The sequence below is a fragment of the Caloenas nicobarica genome, chromosome 6, assembly GCF_036013445.1.
Source record: "Caloenas nicobarica isolate bCalNic1 chromosome 6, bCalNic1.hap1, whole genome shotgun sequence".
In the NCBI taxonomy this organism is placed as follows: domain Eukaryota; kingdom Metazoa; phylum Chordata; class Aves; order Columbiformes; family Columbidae; genus Caloenas; species Caloenas nicobarica.
This window is the reverse complement of record NC_088250.1, coordinates 14,884,139-14,902,702: the sequence shown is the minus strand read 5'-3', so window position 1 is coordinate 14,902,702 and position 18,564 is coordinate 14,884,139. Positions and strand designations below refer to the sequence as shown.

At 39.6% G+C, this 18,564-nt stretch overlaps 1 protein-coding gene across 1 annotated transcript; it reads left to right on the top strand.

The window, feature by feature from the left end:
• The first annotated feature begins 218 nt into the window (after positions 1 to 218).
• On the top strand, positions 219 to 16,994 carry WDR75 (WD repeat domain 75). The gene is made up of 21 exons (XM_065638138.1): positions 219 to 327; positions 471 to 600; positions 1,402 to 1,467; positions 2,147 to 2,240; positions 2,977 to 3,101; positions 3,450 to 3,520; positions 4,081 to 4,197; positions 4,427 to 4,515; positions 5,278 to 5,436; positions 5,759 to 5,818; positions 5,908 to 6,023; positions 6,506 to 6,678; positions 7,501 to 7,664; positions 9,452 to 9,635; positions 11,450 to 11,544; positions 11,956 to 12,051; positions 12,613 to 12,782; positions 13,295 to 13,354; positions 14,462 to 14,605; positions 14,687 to 14,778; positions 16,749 to 16,994. Exons 1-21 carry the CDS (start codon positions 239 to 241, stop codon positions 16,954 to 16,956), a joined length of 2,502 nt encoding a protein of 833 aa, XP_065494210.1. The 5' UTR covers positions 219 to 238; the 3' UTR covers positions 16,957 to 16,994.
• The last annotated feature ends 1,570 nt before the right edge of the window (positions 16,995 to 18,564 follow it).

Sequence of the window (18,564 nt, the reverse complement as noted above, 5' to 3'; positions counted from 1 at the left end):
CCGCCTCCGGCAGGAACACCCCACGCGACGGTTAAACGGCCGTTAACGGACGACGCAGCGCCTCCAGGAGCCGCGAGGACGCACGAGCAGCCCGCCCCCAGACGTCACAGCTGAGGAGCCAACCAGCGCCGGCACGAGACTGCCCTCAGCCGCCATGCTGGTGGCGGGCGGAACTTACCCTGGAGTGGTGGCGGAGGGCGGGGCAGGGGTGAAGGGTCGCGGGTTCCGCCGAGGCAAGATGGTGGCGCCGGCGGCGCTCCGCGTGGTGCGATGCGGCGGTGGCGGCCGCCTCTGCGGTGCCCGACCCGTCTTCTCCGCCGATGCCAAGTAAGTGGGGCCGGGGCCGGGGCTTCCGTCCCTGGCGGGGGCCTCCTGAGCGCAGCAGCGGGGGCGGCCGCCGCTCTCCGGGGGGTACCCGGGCCGCCTCTGCCGCGGGCGGCGGGTAACGGGCAGCGGCTTCTTCCCCGCAGGTACCTGCTCTGCGCCTCCGGAGACTTCGTGAAGATGTACAGCCTGGGCACCGGGGAGACGCTGCGGCTCATGGGCGGGCACGCCGACCTGGTCACCGGCGTCCAGCTCAACCCCCGCAACCACATGCAGGTTCGGGGGGGACGGTCTGCGCGGGGGTGCCGGGGTGTCCCTGTCCCCGGGCGGGCGGGGGTTGGAGAACGAGCTGGGAGCGACTGCAGCGTGCTGGAGTTAACGTCTGGATGAAATCTGCCTGGAAGGGTGAACCTGGTGGCTGTTTTCTACAAGTAAAACTTGTGAAACGTCATGTGGATTGCAATTGTTGAACGGAACGGCGGCAAAATGGAAGTATCAGCAAAACTTCCTTTTTTTTTAATTGTTAAAGCGGGGAAAGAAGCATGTAAGAAATCAACATTTACAGTGGTCGGTGTTTGTCCCTCTCTGCTGATACAGATTTGACTAAATCCCTTTAACTTGCCGGGTCCCTAATTCTCTGTCTGCTGGCCGCCTGCCTTCACTGCTGCTCCTGTCCTGGCTCGTAGCTCACTTGGGGATTTTTGGGTGTCTATACATAAACAAGAATTATTTGCCAAGATGGACCATGTTTGCGCAAAATCTGGTGCAAATGTTAATAGGTGTTCGCATAACGGATATCTGTGCGTACTCTGTTAGTCTCAAGTGATCAGACACAAATACATGTTGTTTCTTTCACGCTTCATGAAAATGTATATTTTGAACAGGAATAGTAGTGTTGTCTTTCCATTTCTTTGAAGGCAGCACAGAGCTGGTTTGTGTCCTGTATTCTTGATGATTCAGCCACTCAAAATTGCAATTCCATTGATCAATCCTTCACCTTTTAAGCTGTGATTTTATGTAGAACCTGGCTTTGATATATTTAACTCATTTGTTTTTGTTGGTGTTTTTTTTCTTCAGCTCTATTCTTCCTCTCTTGATGGCAGGATTAAGCTGTGGGACTTTATGGATGGGATTCCCATTAAAGTATGTTGAGTTATTTCTGTTGAGCGCACGTCAAAATTATTATTGACCTATTGATAGCAGAATAAGGATTTCTGCAGCTGTTACTACAAATGGGCACAAATCAGTCTAAGATCCGTTGTTCTGCCCCTAACACAGCTTGAAAACTGTTTGTTTCTGGCAGTAATAGAACGTGGCAATTGATGTGTGTGTCACTGCAGAAATCCCTGATGATGCAGAATCTTTTTGGGGAAAAAGATGGGATATGTACTGATGCATCGACTGTGCTACGTGCTGCAGTTCAGTGTCTGGTGTAGCTCTTGGGGTTGTGATATGCCAAGAGGAATTGATACGATGGCTTGAAAATGTGGGCTGGTAACTGTCTTCTTGCTCCCCTTTTCTGCGAAATAGAGGCACTGTCCTCTAAGTGGGCCTTCTGCTTTTTGTTAGGGGTAAGGTACTTTCAGGTTTTTTAAAAAATGTGATGTCTCATATTTTATTAGTACTGTTTTAACATCTGCATTAGTCCTTGATAGGATAAAGGTCTTTTTATTTGTCTTAGAATTGAGAATTTTAATTAATACATCCAGGTTTCTTTAAACCATGTGTGTTTTCCTTCTTGTAAAAACTTAGCGTTATTCACTGTTGAAAACCATACACACAAGTGTAATAATTGCCGACCGCCTTCTCTTTTTTTCTTCAGACTTTCACTGTAGGATCCAGACTTCTGGCACTGTACGCACTTGCTAGCTGTGAGGACTCAGTGTTTGTTATAATTCCCAAGAGTGGTGAAAGAGGTACAGTTTGATTTGCATCATCCTTTTTATCTAAGTTATTCTGTGTCTAAGCTACTGCCACGTCAGTGGACAATATGCTGCAAGAATGTGCTTTAATTTATTAGTTTTAAAAATACTTCTTAAATCCTACATCAGATGTCTGCAGTCCTGCTTTTTTTCTGTTTTCATTCTATGACATCTATTTTTTTACTATATCTCTGGAAGAGCGTCTGTCTTCACTTTCAAAGCATAGGCTGCATGTATCTGATGTTGTAAATGCAGCAAAGCTTTAAGCAGTGCTTGCCACAATACAGAGTATGCTACAGTATTTAAGACTACTCTTCTACCCTAAGCAGTATTAACATAAATAGACTTGCCCTATTTAACAGTGTGCCTAGATACTTTTTCCTAGAATTTTGCTGAAATACGCACAAATATAGCTCAATCTTACTCTTATTATATTGCTACAAACGTCACTTCAGAGCAAGAGCAAATATTATACAACTTTGCTTGGTTTCTGCTTACTGTTGCGCTGGTATCTGCTATCTAGTCCTCAGTCTTCAGTACTATTATTTGAATCAAAATATCTGAAAGAATTATTTTTGAAAGGTATTACAAACATTTTCAAACTTATAAAAAATATTGGAAGGTACTAATGTGTTAGTTTAAAGGTAGAAGAGGTCTAAATCTCCTTTGTAAGGGGTGCACATAAACTTGTTTGTAAAAGCGTTTTGATAACTGATTTATTTTTGGTCAGATACATTCCAGCTGGTCTCGGTTAAACTGACAAAAGCAGCAGGCCAAGATATAGAAGCCAAAGACTTGTCAGTGGTTTTGGATGGTGTGGATGTGTCACCGAAGTGTATCGCATTTGGCAGAGAGGTATATTCACCTTTTAGGGTTTTTTCTTCTGTTGGGTGTTGCTTGGGGTGGTTTTTCTCTCACATGAACTCTGTGCTCCTTATGCTTTTATACAAGCACAGAAGCACTGAAATAAAACTGAAGTTAAATGAATCTGTGTAAGAGCTATGCTTTCTTTGACTAAAAAAACCCAACCAAACAAAAAAACCCCACCCACCACTTGTAATAGGAAAATATTTACTTAACATTAGCTTATATGTTATCTCCAATTTTTAAGTACTTTGTAGTGAAACATGTTTTGTTGTTGGTTTTTTTTTCACATGTAAGAACACAATCTGTATGTCCTAAATTGTCGTTTTACTTTATCAGGGTGAATATGTGGTATCAGTGAAGGACGCTAATCTCCAGGTTTATTTTTTTAAACGGAAACAGTTGAACCGGTAAGATTGAAAATGTCAGGTATCGATTCAGTCCGATATATCATAAATATTTGTTAACTGGTGATGTACGCATACGTTATTTTATATTTGTCAGCAACCATTTGTTTTTATGCTGGAGGGGTGTAAGCAGTATATAAGCAGCTTCCTGTAAAGGCAGAACAGGAGGTGCGGCAGTGGCATCAGTAGCTTCTTTTTTCAGCTCAGTCATGTGTTTTTTTCAGGTAAATACTTAGGCTGATGCTGGACTGAAACAAGTGACATAGTGTGGTCAGAGTCAAAACGGGCAGAGGGAGGAAGAGGGGGTGAAAGAGAGAGAGAGAAAGAAGGAAAAATCTTGCAGTTTGACTGAAGGCAAAGAACTAATGAAAAAAGAAAAATAAGTCTGTCTCTATTTTTTGGAGGGTGCATGTAACTATAATATCTTGGAGATGTTTATTTCTGCTAGTCAGAATTCTTTTTATGTGCATTAGCTGATCCTCTTGAAGCTTTGTTTAAAACAAACAAACAAACCAACCCCCAAACAATTGATATAATTAAAGTTACATTCTTAACTCTTGAAGGTTTTCTGTAAGTGCGATGAAGACCAAAGGTGGAAACCATTACTTCACTTGTGTGGTGTGCCATCCTACAGAAGATTGCATTGCAACTGGCCATGCTGATGGAAGGATCCGTCTCTGGTATGTATGTTTTGATTCAGCCGTGTGACCACAGGAATTAAGTGAAACCTGAGCAAAGCAAACTAAATCGTCCTGAGCGTTGCCGTTTTCAGAAGTCATAATGAGCAAAGAACATCAAGCCCTGTGAAGCTGCAGGACTGACGCTGCCTTCAGGGTACAGCTTAGTGTCAAATGGGAAAATGCTCTGTTGTTGATGTTGTGCTTAAAGAACTGTTCTGTTCCCATATAGGAGAAATTTCCACCACAAGAGAGAGTATACGTTTTCCACACTGCACTGGCATCATGATATTGTCTTGGATCTAGCTTTTTCTATGGAAGGTGAGTCAGAAAAAAAAAACCAACAACCAAACCATAATACACCAAAAAACAACAACAAAACCCAACAAACCAAACAAATTTTAAAAACCCACCACCAAAAACCTTTCAAAGTTGAAGAATTGTAGTGGTGAGGGAAAAAATCAATAGGAAGTTTGGTTTTGCCCACTTATTAACCAATCAATATCTATAATTTTAAATATGCCTAGGAAGGATCTAAAATAAAAATGGAAACTGTTGTTATTTTTTTATATAATTTGATTGCCATTCATAATGTCAAATATCTGCCTTCTGTGGTAGAATGTAAAATCTAACCCCTCCTTTTACCTCTTTCCCCACTCCCACTGCCCTTCATCACTAAAACTGATGAGTTTTTGCCAGAGTCTTATTTGGATCCAAAGAAAACAAGCCAGTCTTGTCTGAGCTCAAACCTGGTGGCAAAAATACAGTTAACTTTTATCTGAATTGTGTGATCTGAACCATTCTCCTTAGGATATTTCTTACTGCAAAGTACTTCTGATAAATAGAGAACAATTGAGCTATATTCTAACACAAATACTGAGCCAATTCAGAAAGTAATGGGTTCGACTGCTCCCAAAGCATGTCTATGTGTGTTGCCCAGGCTAGATATGAGGAATAATTGCTTTGACGTGACAGTTTAAGAAAGTTTTCTGAGAAAACTATGTTTGTCTGTCATTGTAAACATGTATACTGACGATATTTTCCTAAGCAAAACTTATAACTGTATTTTTATTACTGGAAAAGGAACCAGCTTGCTGAGCGGCGGAGTTGAATCTGTCCTAGTTCTGTGGCAAAACCTGTCAGACCGTCAGAAGGATTTCCTTCCTCGCCTGGGATCTGCGATTGAGTACATCTCCGTGTCACCTGAGGGAACGCTCTGCTGTACCTTGCATACAGACAACAGTAAGCCAGAACATATTTTATCACTTAATGCAGAATGGGATGCAGATCTGTATGAGCTTGTTCGTGTCCAATGAATTAACTTGATACTACATAAAAGTTCAGTATTGATCTGAAAGAACAGACGCGTGAAGTGATCTTTTCTCTTTCTTTGAATTTGCTTGGTGACTGCTGTAACTTGGCTTTTCCCCTTGATGTAGGGGATAAATTGAGAAAAAGATATCTTTGTAGGATGAAGTACAGTTGGTTGAGGTCCCTTCCCCACTGTGAGATGTGGTTACTTTGCAGAAGCCTTTTGCAAGACTTTATCTGCTTTTCCTTTCAGGAATTACGATAATCAACAGCAACCTAAGACTTTCCAAAAGTATTCAAGGGCTAGTCAAAAGTAAGTGCCACAAAATATGTCTTCCATTTAGAGGGCAGAATGTGTCACTTCCCATCTTGGGTCATTTCTCATCTGATTTTTGTTTCCAGGTAGAGATGTCAAGACTGGTCTAGTGGTTGATCCTAGAACCAAAGCTTTGGTGCTGAATGGAGAGCCTGGCCACTTGCAGTTCTATTGTCTCCAAAGTGACCAGCAGCTGTTCAGTGTAAGTTGGATGGGCTTGTACTAAAACTCTTCACTTATTCAATCAAGTAGGTTACGCATCAGAAGTTATTTGAAGACTTAATGTGGCAAAGAGGGGAAGAAAGCCAGCAGCTATACCACAAGAATGGATTTCAAGCTGAGATGTTTTTAGCTTTATTGCAAACTTCTTTTACTTGTTAGGCATAGCTAAATGTTGATAGTTGAATAAATACTTCAAAAGTGTGCTGCTCCTGTTAAGTGTCAAAAATTTCTAGGTAAAAGCCCTCTGAAATATCTTTTTTATTTTTCCCCCCTTCTTTCCTACATTTACCATTATCGTGGGATGTATATGCCTTAATTATGCTTTCCCCACTTTTTTTATGCCACAGCCCAGTCGGTTCTAATCGGTGCTTTCAGAACATCCTTTTTCCGTGGTTTTATGAATGACATCTCTAAATCTACACTTGAATTTTGAAATGTAATTTTGACCTTATCGTTTTGCAGCTGGATATTGTGCAACGAGAATATATTCATCAGGCAGGTTTAAAACAAGTCGACTTGGTAAAAGTTGCATTTAGTGCCCAAGGCAAGTGGTTAGCAACAGTAGAAGAGCGAGAAGAAGTAACTGACCCTGAGTTACAGTTGAAGCTGTGGTTCTATGATGAAGAAACACAAAGGTAATGATAATAGAGCTGGCCTGCCAGGTGTCAAAATCCAAAGTATCACACAAGTATCTACACAGGCTTTGTCTTGCAAAGGCAGAGTTTTCCCAGATCGACTAATAAAATTCTAGGGAAGACCCTAGGGAGAGTTTACTGCGCGTGCTACACACATCTGAAACAACACACAGAGCTGAAGTAAATACAGATTGGAAATAATTGCTCTGAATCTAATTTGCTTATATTAATCAGACAGTCTATTTTAACCATGGGACTTAAATCCACACATTTAAAATCATGGATTTGACGAAATGGTTCTGTAGCTTGTTCAGTTTTCCCACCTCTGTCTAATCCATCATTAATTGACTAGTCCTTTTAGGGTACAGAAGATTATGACTTTATCGTTGGTTTGTTTTTTCTTTTTTTCTTCAGCTAACACACATATCTGGTTCATACACTTACCCTGATTTTTCTTATTTACAAAAAAAAAAATATTATGTTTTACTATAAATTGTTATTTTCTTAAAGAAGAAACAAACCAAAGTAAAGCCAATCTGTGTAGTAGCTACCTGACTGATTTTTCTAAGTACTGGAAAGACTGCTTGGAGTTCAGGTGACATATTTGAGTGATAATCCTTTCTCAGCGCTGGACTAGAGTCTCTCTTGCTATATGGAAGTGATATGGGAAATCCGATCTGTAAATGTGATACCATTTAGATATGTAATCAGACAGAAGTTTCTTTGATTCCTCTTCTCCCTGCCCCTGCCCGAATTGTCTTGAACTGAAATGTTCCCCAGGTTCCAAATAAAATGGCAAGCTTCTGTTTTCTTTTCCTATAGCTTTAAGCTAAATACTAGAATAAATACGCCCCATGATGACCACATAACAGACATGTGCTTTCGCGACATGGATGAAATGGAAGATGACTCTCTGATACTGGTAACAACTGGCAGAGACTGTGTTTTTAAAGTCTGGGTGATGGTAGAAGACACCGATCCAGAGAGTAAGTACTGTCAAAACGTCACTTACTTGCCACCTTGTAACGTGCCATAGAAACTCTGACCCTAAACTGCATCCTTTCAGAACGAAGCCCTCGAGTCCCATGTATTTACCTATTTGTATTGTGTTCTCCTGAGCATCCTCTGTGATAGAGTTCTGTCCTAGCTTTGCAGTATGATGGATTAATACGGAGGTTCCTGAAATAGTGGGGAGCCTGCTGCAGAAGGGAGTTGTAGCCAGCATTGATTGTTTAAAGGATTGTTTGTGGTAGTGATTTTTCCATGCTGGGAAATGGATTTTTGTCATTCCTCTGGGTAGTCTTTTTATTTGACGCTTCTGCTCAAGGGGGCAGGATGCAGAAATGTGATATTCTCTTTCAGCTGACTTAGTGTAAAATAACAGCACCTTGCCATTCTGCAGCTCCACCACTTCAGAGTTCATTTTTTGAACATCCCTCCTTCCCATTAGATATCTGAATGTCCTAGAATAGATATTTAGGATCCACTTCCAAGATACCAAAGTAACCAAATTTCACCTCTGAAAATGCATGCTTCACTTGTTTCAAACAGAACATCTGAGGGATGTGTATTACATAGCTTGTATTCATTTACTATGATTTATGCATATATTTACTTAATAGCAATTCTGAAAGAGGTTTTTTCTTTTTTTGTTTGTAAATGATTCTAAGCTAAATTCTACCTTAATGAGCATATACTTTGATCCTGAGTACAGAGTGGGATGGGGATGAAATGTAACGGGGTCTGTTTCCTTCAACAAGATAGTTTTGTATCTGCTGACTGGCCTCATCGGAGGTTTTCGTGTGTATTTTTTTGTTTGTTTTTTAAGTGATTATACAGAGTTCTGTTTCATGGTGTGTGTAAAAGTACAAACTAGTGCTGACTTCTTTGGTGTATTTGCTCAGGAGGGCAGGGTAAGAATGCTCAGGTAGAAAGATTCAGTATGCTGCAGGTTCTGTGCAGCAAATATTAACAAACTAAATGTAGTTCATGTGTAGAATACACTGGCATGTTTTTATTTGCAGCAGATCCCTCACTGTGCCTCTAGATGGTGCCAGGCAGTTTACAGTAGTGAATTGTTTCTGGCTTTTTTTACAGGCAGGTCTATTTAATCATCAACTTGTAGCCATTATATAGAGCATATCTTAGCATAGGGTGAGCTTATTTTCCTTTCTTTCCTCATCCTACTCATGTTTCAAAAGCGTGCTGTATGAATTGATTTATACTGGGAAATGTGTGTTATGTGGTAAGTACAGCACTTTGCTTCTCTTTCTTTAATGGTAGTTATCAACAGTGGGGAAAGGTATCCCAGCCGAATGCACTGGCAGGTTAGCCAAGACAAGGAAACACGCTGGTGGGTCACTTGGAGGTCCTCAGACTTTCTGTAAATGAACCAGGAGCTTCTTTGGACTCAAATGCAACCTGTGTTCAAATTTTTAGTAATGCTCATGTTCTTGCTACAGTTTTAAAAGAACAGTATGTTTCAGAACAGTAAATGTTGCATCTACTTCAGTATCTTTTTTCTTTTATCTAACATCTGCCTATTTGAGAGCACAGTTAGTGTAGTCAGCAAAGTAAACATGAATATTGTTACCATGTCAGTCTTAGGAATCACTATTCAAATGCAAAACTGAAGACAAATGGAAAATCTACTATATGCTTCTTGTACAGGACAAATTCTCTATCTTGCTCTTGAGCCTGTTTTGCAGCCATAATACTTGAGTTCTTTCTTCATGTATAGACTTGAATTAACTGGCTCGTTCATTCATTGCAGCGCAGCAAAGCGTGAGCTGGAGCTGTGACTTTGTAGGCAGCTACCACAACTACCAGGCTACTAACTGCTGTTTCTCAGAAGACGGCTCTTTGCTTGCTGTTAGCTTTGAAGGAACTGTCACTGTCTGGGATTCAGTTACTTGGGATCTTAAGTGTACATTTTGCCATCCACCTGGAAAAATAAGGTATGTTTTTCATCTGGCTTTTTGTGTCTTTCTTGAACTCTTGGAACAGAAAGAACCGATTCATAGTTGTCCAAGACCTTGTGTATGTTCGTATAAACATGGAATTTAACAGTCTTACGTTCATATGTAGAAAAGACTCTAAAATGGCTTTTAGGTGGTTGGCAGTTTACTGTTAAAAATAAGATCAAGCTTTGCAGTTTCATCATCCTTGCTCATGACTCCTGTACCTCCTGTACTCAAATATCTATCATTGGGCACGCAGTAGTGTGTTAATAGCCCTTCTCGTTTTCCCTGTTAATCTAGGGATGAATCAAAGTACTGGAAAAGTAGAAATGTAGCAAGTTTGTGCTTTATTCATGTATGCATGCATACAAATAGAAATTATATCAGTAAACCATAAAGGTATATTGACCTTATTATCTGTGTTATAAAATATGTATTTTGATCCTTGCTAACCTCTGTTAGAAAACCCGCATTTGCGTGGCAGGCTATCGCAGCACACTGCATTGTGTGCTGTCCTGGGAAAAGACATCCTGAAGGTCTAGATACTGTTCTGTTGTGTAAGGGTAATAAGGAATGGCATAGGTCAATGGCAGAGAGAAAAGCTAAAAGCTCAAAGAATGGACAGCCTTAATATTGAGTGTCCTGGAAGGTGAAATATACAGCAGTTTCTCATCCAGTATAATTTTTGTTATGACAATCTTGGAAAAATAGGGTGACCTCCCTGGTTCATCTACTTAATCTCTGTGCCAGATCTCTGTATCTAAGCAATTGCTGAAACAGGAAGATGCCACAAACCTGCTGTAGCGGCCTCTTTCAGTGCTAAGGTTTTTCTGACTGCTTCTCAGACTTGGTTCGCAGAGATTACTGCAATAACATTGGAGGTTCTTCATATACCCAGTTTCAGGAAACACCTAAAATCAAAAGCAAAACATTGCCTGGTCACAATATTTTAAAGACTGACATAAAGCATCACAGAAAGATACAGAGATTTCTCACTTCCATGTTTTTCTGTGTATGTTTGTAAGTTTTTCTTCTTTGTGATCAAGTCCATTTTGTTTATACTGGTCTTCTAAGATTAGAAATTGAGAAACGTGATTCTCAAACTGTTCTGCAGGAAAATCGTGGGAGGGATGGCAGACAGATCTTCCCTGTATCTATGGGGAAGGCTTCTCTTGATCGCTTGGCACAGTGGCAAGCTTCTCCCAGTCTAGTTGCTCCTTTTGGAGCCCTTACTATATGCTATATTAAAAGGAAATAAATTACTCTCGGACTATATTAAACAACTATTAGTTGCATAACCTCATAGGGCTGTGTTTTAGTATAGAAATTCTGTCCCTTATTAGCTTTTTTGAAAACATTCTATAGCATTAGAAATCAAAAGGCTGTTCTATTATTCTTAAACAAGAGACTGAGAAATTAAAGTGAAAACAAATCACACGCTTCCTTCAATTTGAGCAGCCTATAAGAATAATTTTTTTCGTACTCCTCTTTCTAGTGCTTAGAACAATAGTAGGAATTCTTGAAATACGGAATTTCTTTTCCAGTCCCAACATGAACACTTACTAGCACTTATGGGTTTGTAACTTATTTAATAAGAGCTTAAAATCACTCCTTGAAATCAGAATGTTGTAGGAACATGAAATCCTGTATATTCATGCCACTAGAGGTGATAGCAAAAAGCGAATTTCTCTTGATTTAAATATCAGAACTAAGTCTTACTGGTCTGGTTTGTGCCTTGTGAATCACTACTATAGAGAAACTAAGATGAAATCTGGAAGTCATTCACTTGTTTTGACTTTTTACTTCTGTAGGAACATCTGCTTTGGGAGACTAACATGTTCGAAGTACCTTATTGGTGCCACTGATCATGGCTTTCTGTGTTGCTGGAACCTGCTCAGTTGTGCATGTAAGATCAGCGTAACTGCGTGCTAGAGTAGTAACATTTAACACTTGGATTTACTATGAAACCTTACAATAATTCCAGTCTGATTCCAGATTGATCCACTACAAAATGTCCTGTGAAATGTAGATTTTCATACTTCAGTCAATACAAGTATCCTGGCCAGCGTGCATGTGCTTTGTGTGCATGTGCATAGTAAATTCTAAGTTAGATGATTGATAACACAATAATAGCTAGTATTTCCTGTGTTTGTGTAAAAGTTGATACTATTTGTGTATTGTTATTCATCTGGGAAGAAGGGAAATTGCATGGCTCTTCCAGAGGCCTTGCATGTCATTCCCATTTGTTTGGCGAAGCAGGGGGATAGAGCTGAATGCCGCCTTTTCACGGCTGCCTGTTGCGGTGTTTGCTTTGCAGTGGAATGGAGTGCCTACCTCAACATCTTAGTTCTGCAACCAGATCCCCTCTCAGAACATATTGCTGCTGTCTCGTGGCTCTCAAAAGAGTCCAGCTGTAAGTACAAAGACTTCTTTGACAAGTAGTAAATAGTCAGTGGAATTTAAAAGTGTGAAAGCATAATTTCTAGAAAAGGTTTTCTTAGAATTCAGCCGCGTGAAAGCTGTAAGACAGACGTGAGGCTGTGTTTGCACCTGTGGAAAGCTGAGCAATGTCTTGACAGCAGCAGTCAAGTAAAGCATTTGGTTTCCCATCTTTTCTTCCAACAGATTGTTTGTGGATGTTCTCTGGGTGAAGGTCATGAATGTTCTTGACACTCTCCTGTAAATGCAAAACTGGTTGAACTGTCCAGCTAGAGCTTTGACTATAAATTATTATTACTCTTCCTAGAGCTACTGTTCTACAGGAAAGTTAATTTTCAAGTGTGTTCTCTGGATTGGAATACCGTGAAAAGTACCTCCTATTATGCAGTAAGGTTATCCAATTGTAATTCCTGCAAACTAGTGCTTAAAGGCAATCCTCTCCAGCCTTTGCTGGCTGTGGTACACAAGGCTTTGACAGCTACCCAGGAAAGTAAGAATTTCATGATTTAAAGAGAAGACATTCTTGATTTTGCAGTGTTTGTGTTTAAACCAAATGAACCACGGCCAATCTATATCCAGAGAAACCTCTGTAAAGAAAAGATCCAGCTCGCTGCCTTTGTTCCAAGAGATGAACCTGAAACAGCTGGCTCAGAAAAATACCTTTGGCTAAGAAGATCCCAACTATTTTTTCTTACGGATACACAAGTAAGTAATAGTGATTGGCAGGTGGTTCCTAGGGAAAAAGTATTTTCCTGAATGTGGGTTGATAGGAATTCAGAGTTCTGCTGTAAGAGTTTATTTTTTTTGATTTCAAGGCAGCATAGGCCGTGCTCTGTTCTTTTATCAAAGCTTTCAACCACCAAAGCAGCTTAAGTTCAAACTTGATAACTGTTGGTAGTTTCTGCTGCTGTTTAACTTAACCACCGAGAAGCTGCATTACTGCTGATTATCCAGATGTTTCATATGATATCCAGTTTTCCCTGTAATATGTGGGTGGGTTTTTTGTTTGTTTTCCCAAGCAGTCTGTATAGAGCCTCTCAGTCCATTCCTGCTTCCTTTCAGTTTGTTTATAAAATAAAGAGGAAGAGATGTGTTTGCCTCTTCCACTTGACTGATAAAAGCTTTTGGGCCAGTTGGAAGCTTCTGTGGGCAAGGTCTGGAAATACAGAAAGCAAGTTTCACATGCTGTAACACTGCTACATCTTTCTGCATTCTAGGAGCTAATGACACTTAGCACCAAGTCTCTAGAAGAAAGGCTTACACCGTCAAGCAAACAGGTACCTCTTACAGAATTTCTGACAGATGTACAGAGCAGTTCCAAATTTTTTTGATGTTCAGTTTGTCAGATTCAGATTTCCTTCTGTCATGAAAACACATGCCAGATCTTTAGATGGAGTCATAGGTGCTTAGCTGAAGGGGCAGTAATCTGTATTTGCTTATTTTTTGACAGAATTAATGTTTGTAAAAAACCTTTAAAAAATAAGAACTAGTAAGCTACTCTCTTCTTATTTCCCCTAAACAAAAAAAATTATACTTTTCTAAAGGGATTGAGGTGATACAAATGAAGCAAAAACACTTCATGTTTGAGTAAGCTCATTCCCTATCTTGTTTTCTTTAACACTTGGAACCTTGAGTGTGGCCTGAACTCGCTTTCTGGTGAAGATGAACAGTTGTCAGCCAGTTGTGATGTATCAGTGAGAAGGGATTTCAAAATTGCATTCTAGTATGCACTTCCATGGAGGAGCAGTCTGGGACATTTGATCTTTTAAATTCATGTTGAAGAAGCGTTTCATACCCACTGACCAGAATAAAACAGTAGCGCTTGATTGATTTGGTTGGTTAGATAAAATAGATCAAAGTAGAAGTGTTAATATCTTTCTAATGCAAAATCCAACAGGCATATGGTTATAAGCAATCAGTTGCTTTGGAACGTGGGGGAATAATTCAGTGTTCAGATTAAGGGATTTAGATATAGGAAAATGCCAGAAGGCAATTGCTGTGTTTTCCTTCCAGTTACATAAATAAATCACTCAGCAGATGATACTGCGGTATAAATGATCTCTTAGTTGTAAGTGGAATCTGAAAGCCCAACTTAGTTTTTCTGGCACGTGCACCAACTTCTGTATTTGGAAGTTAATTGGTACATCAACCAACTAAAATCTGGTGTCCTTGAATCCAGACCCTGGAGAGTTTTATTGCCTCTGTGGAGGATTCTCAGGATGCCAAACAGGGAATGGGTACAAAGAGCCATATGACTCAGTTGAGTTAAATTTGAGTGTAGAGTTTTGTCACCTAGGTTGATTTTGAATTTTGGTAACTCAAAATGAGATAGAACTTAGATTTGTGACACTAAAATTCTACTTAAAACTTTCACCTTTTTCAAGCTGGCAGTAGAAGAAAGTCTTCCAGTGACCCCATTTAGCTTGCTATTGGGAAAGCACAGACGTCAGCAGTCACAAGGGGATATAGACCTTGGAAAACTCATTGTTCGTAATAAGCAAGAGCAAGATTCACCTGCTGTCAAAGAGGTGAGAGTAATTACTGTGAGGTATACAAACAAAATCATGACAAACAAAAGCTTTCATAAAGCTTCTCTTGTATCTTTTCAGCTTTTGCACACTCCAGCACATGTTTTGCCATCAGCTTCCTTCCTCTGTCCTATATTTATTAAGTCATTGCTCATCTCCAAAGAGAACAAAAGGTAAGAAAATGGAAGAACTGAAGTTATTTTAAACTATGTACATCTTTGTGTAAAGTGTAAAGGCGGTTTTCCAAAGTTCTTAATTCTTTTATTGACATAAGTTAGTAAAATACTTTATTGTATCAAGTTTTATTTAAGACAACTCAGTTTTTGTGAGATACGTGGACTGGCCATTTCGTCTGTTGGCTCTTTTGTTGCTGTTATGTTTTGCTGCTGTTTGGCATAATGTGTTTGTATGCAAAATTTTGCTTTTGGTACTCAAATGTTCTTTATGAATTTAACTTCATCCCAGGGATTTAATGTTTTTAGTGGTATTTTTTGATAAATGACAGGTTCTCAACTTCATTTGAGGTTATGACGACTTCCTGCATAATTCTTAGTTTTGGTTTCTAGATACCCCAAGAAGAGTAGTCCTTAGATTTAATCTTAAGAGTTTGTTTAGAACTCAAATTTAATTCCTAATTAAGCTACAAAATTATAAGTGTATACTGCGAACACAGTTTGCTAAGCTTGTCTTACAATGCATTAAGCCCAATTTAACGGAGTAGTTTGATAGGTACTTAAAATGTATTGTAGCTTGCTCCTCTGAGATCCATGTATGCTGCTAGAACATTAATGCAGGCAGAGGGATTATGACTGTAGTCTTGTATTAAGAGTTAATATCTTGTCACTTACACTGAAGCCATTTAAATGCATTTTTTATGCAATCTCTTTTTTAAAGTGCTCAATGAAATTCTGCCAAGCCAGAGATGAAAATGTGTCATTGGTATCAGCTGCAATTCTGCATTTGCAAAGACCAGTGAGAGGATGGTTTACCCAGAAAAAAGCACCAGTTCGAGTAGTTTTTGCATGTGCATTATATTCTGTCACAACAGCAGTATAATCAGCTCTGCTCCATTGTGTTGGCCAGTATTGCTGCTTTCTTACTGGATGACCCAAGTAAAAGTCTTTTTGCTACGTAAAGAAAACTCTGGCAAAAATCTAATATAAGGAATATGTAGAAGTTTCCATGTAGTTTCAGGACTGAAGAATTTGGGAGTTCAGTGGCCTATGTAAATATTAGCACAGGTAGAGCTTGTACTTTGACACTGGGAATTGGTTGTAATTACCTATGAGGGCTGTAGGATTGGACTCTTGAAGAATGACAAGAATATATTACTATAGATTAATTTTCTTATTAATGTTAAATCATTTCATTTTCCTTGGCAGTATAATATTAATGTATTAATACATCCTCCACCATTTACATTTTGTGAGTGATAAATAGTTCGTATTTGAACAGATGATGTTTAGGAGACCAGTATTGTTCTGCCATGCAGGTCATTCCTAGTGAGATTCCAAATTTTTATACAACAGACGTTTGAATTAATACAATTAATTACCACATTGTAAATGGTAACTGTTTATAGAATTCTTTGGAAGTGCGCTTTCTACTTCAGCACAGGTTTAACTCTTGAAGTCAGAAGGGAGCAGCCACTTTAAGCACCTCCCCATGTTTAAAAAAAACCAACCAAACCTTTTTCCTTTTAAAGTAACACTCTAGGTATTGTAGCAATTTTTCAGACCAAGTGACCTTTTCCAGATCGGAAAGAGAAGAATAGCCTCCTTGAATATTGTCTCATCTACCAGTGTATCCAATGTTTCTAGTTCTGTAGAAGTGTGAGATTATAACTTTTTACATTATGATGATCTGCCTGTTCTGCCATTATGTATTATATTTGGAGAAATAAAAATATTTTGTTAAGTGTACTTAAAACAGAGGACAGCTATTTGAAAAATGGCTTGTAATTGAGATGGCCAAAGAAGTAGTTTGTAAGTAGCCTGAGATTAAAAAAATAAATAAAATCTAATGTTTACATAGTTATTTGCATGATAATTTACCTCTCTCCTATAGTACGTGATACTATAGTACGTGAAAATACACATTAATTTCATTAATTGAGTTGTTTCTAATTATCTTCCTTTTACAGTGCTGAAGAAGTTGCTGATGAAGTAGAAATGGAAAGTGAAAAAGTGGAGAGTGATTCAGATGAGGAAAGAGATGTTACTGAAATGGAACAAGAAGATACAAGTCCTTCGGAATTATTAGGAGAGATGACATGTAAACTGTCTAAATACCAGGAAAAAGAGCTACGAAAAATAAGAAAAATGGACTACAGCTGGATATCGGCTTTCTAAACAGACATCTTGTGGTTTTAATACTGTAAAGTGAAGCTTTGTGGATTAAATATTCTTAAAAACAAAAAATCTTTCAAGTCCTTTAGCAATAAATTTTAGCAGCCTCTATTCCCGTAAGAAAGGAGAACAGGCGGAAGGGATGAAAATTTTGAAAAGCTGGTTCTCCTCCTAGTTTATTACCTATTCTCTGTGACCTTAGAAAACATTTAACCTGTGGGTTTGGTTGCTTTTTTTCCCCTTGCAAGTGTATTTAAAAGGCTAATATCAAAACAGTTCGCTATCTGCCTTGCGATCAGTTAGCAAAGTGACAGCTGAGCTGCTGAAAATCTCCCCCAGTGAGGCTGGGCCACTGATGCCAAAGCAACAGCAGCAAACAGCTTCAGTTAGTAAGTACTTATTGCAAGATGCGTAGGGGAAATGGGGTTGGTTCTCAGCCGTGCTGTGTGCAGGTAAGTAATGAGTCCCCTCCTCAGACATTCCTCTTGGAACTGTTGAGACATGACAAATGGTTTAATACACCTGACTCTAGAATATAGACATCTACATCTTTGCTGGCGTTCATAGAGTATGGACTTTCTTAGGCATAGGGTATTGATGTGTATCAGAGCATGATGAAACCTTCCAAAATATCAAGAAAACTGCACCATGTAGAGCAGGGGTGTCAAACTCATTTTCACCAGGGGCCACATCAGCCTCGCGGTTGCTTCAAAGGGATGAATATAATTTTAGGAGTGAAACTACTCCTACATTTATACAGTCCTAAAATTACATTCGGCCCTTTGAAGGGAACCGCAAGGCTGATGTGGGCCCCAATGAAAACGAGTTTGACACCCTTGATATAGAGAATGTGTCTGTTTTCCTGCCAGCCAGCTTAGTAGGCCCCTCGTGCATCGGCTGTAGTTTATATATATTACTTAACTATACATATCAGAGCGTGTAGTTAGTTGGAAGTAGTAAATTTGAAAGCCTAAAAGGGAATCCAGTCTCCTATGGTATTACAGTAGGAAATTGTACAGGTGAAAAGCTCAGAAGAAACAAAAGCTTGCTGAAAATACTCAGATTAAAAATGTCAGAAACAGGAATGATAGTTCAGCTCGTCAGTGAAAACCATGTGCTCCCTACTTTGCTACTGCCTCAAAAACAGAGTGGAGGAGCCTCTCCTCCCTCCCCTTTTCTAACACTGTATATTGGAAGGCAATTAGTGGCAACAATTCTTACTTTTTGAGGGAGACGTATCCTACAACAGGCAAAATCACTTCCATCCATGTATAGAAAACGTTGAAATTCACCCATAGGCATCAAAGAAATCAAATTATTTTGCTGGAAGGGTTACTTCTCGCGTTTGAACAGGAACGCAGATGTTTGCAGTAAGCGGTGCTGACCCTTGGCACGCTGGCGGGAGCCACCAGTCACCTCCGCGTGACGCAGGTCACGGGCTGAAGGTTGGAGCGTTGCTGAGAATGTGACACAGCAATGGCTTCACCTGGATATTTGGCAACGACGTACTCGCTGTGGCGGGGCTGCCAGGGTGAAGGTGTGGGGAGAGTGTTCTGCTCTGTTAAGAGGACAAATAAACTTTAAAGCCCATTTTTTAACATGCTTTTAGTC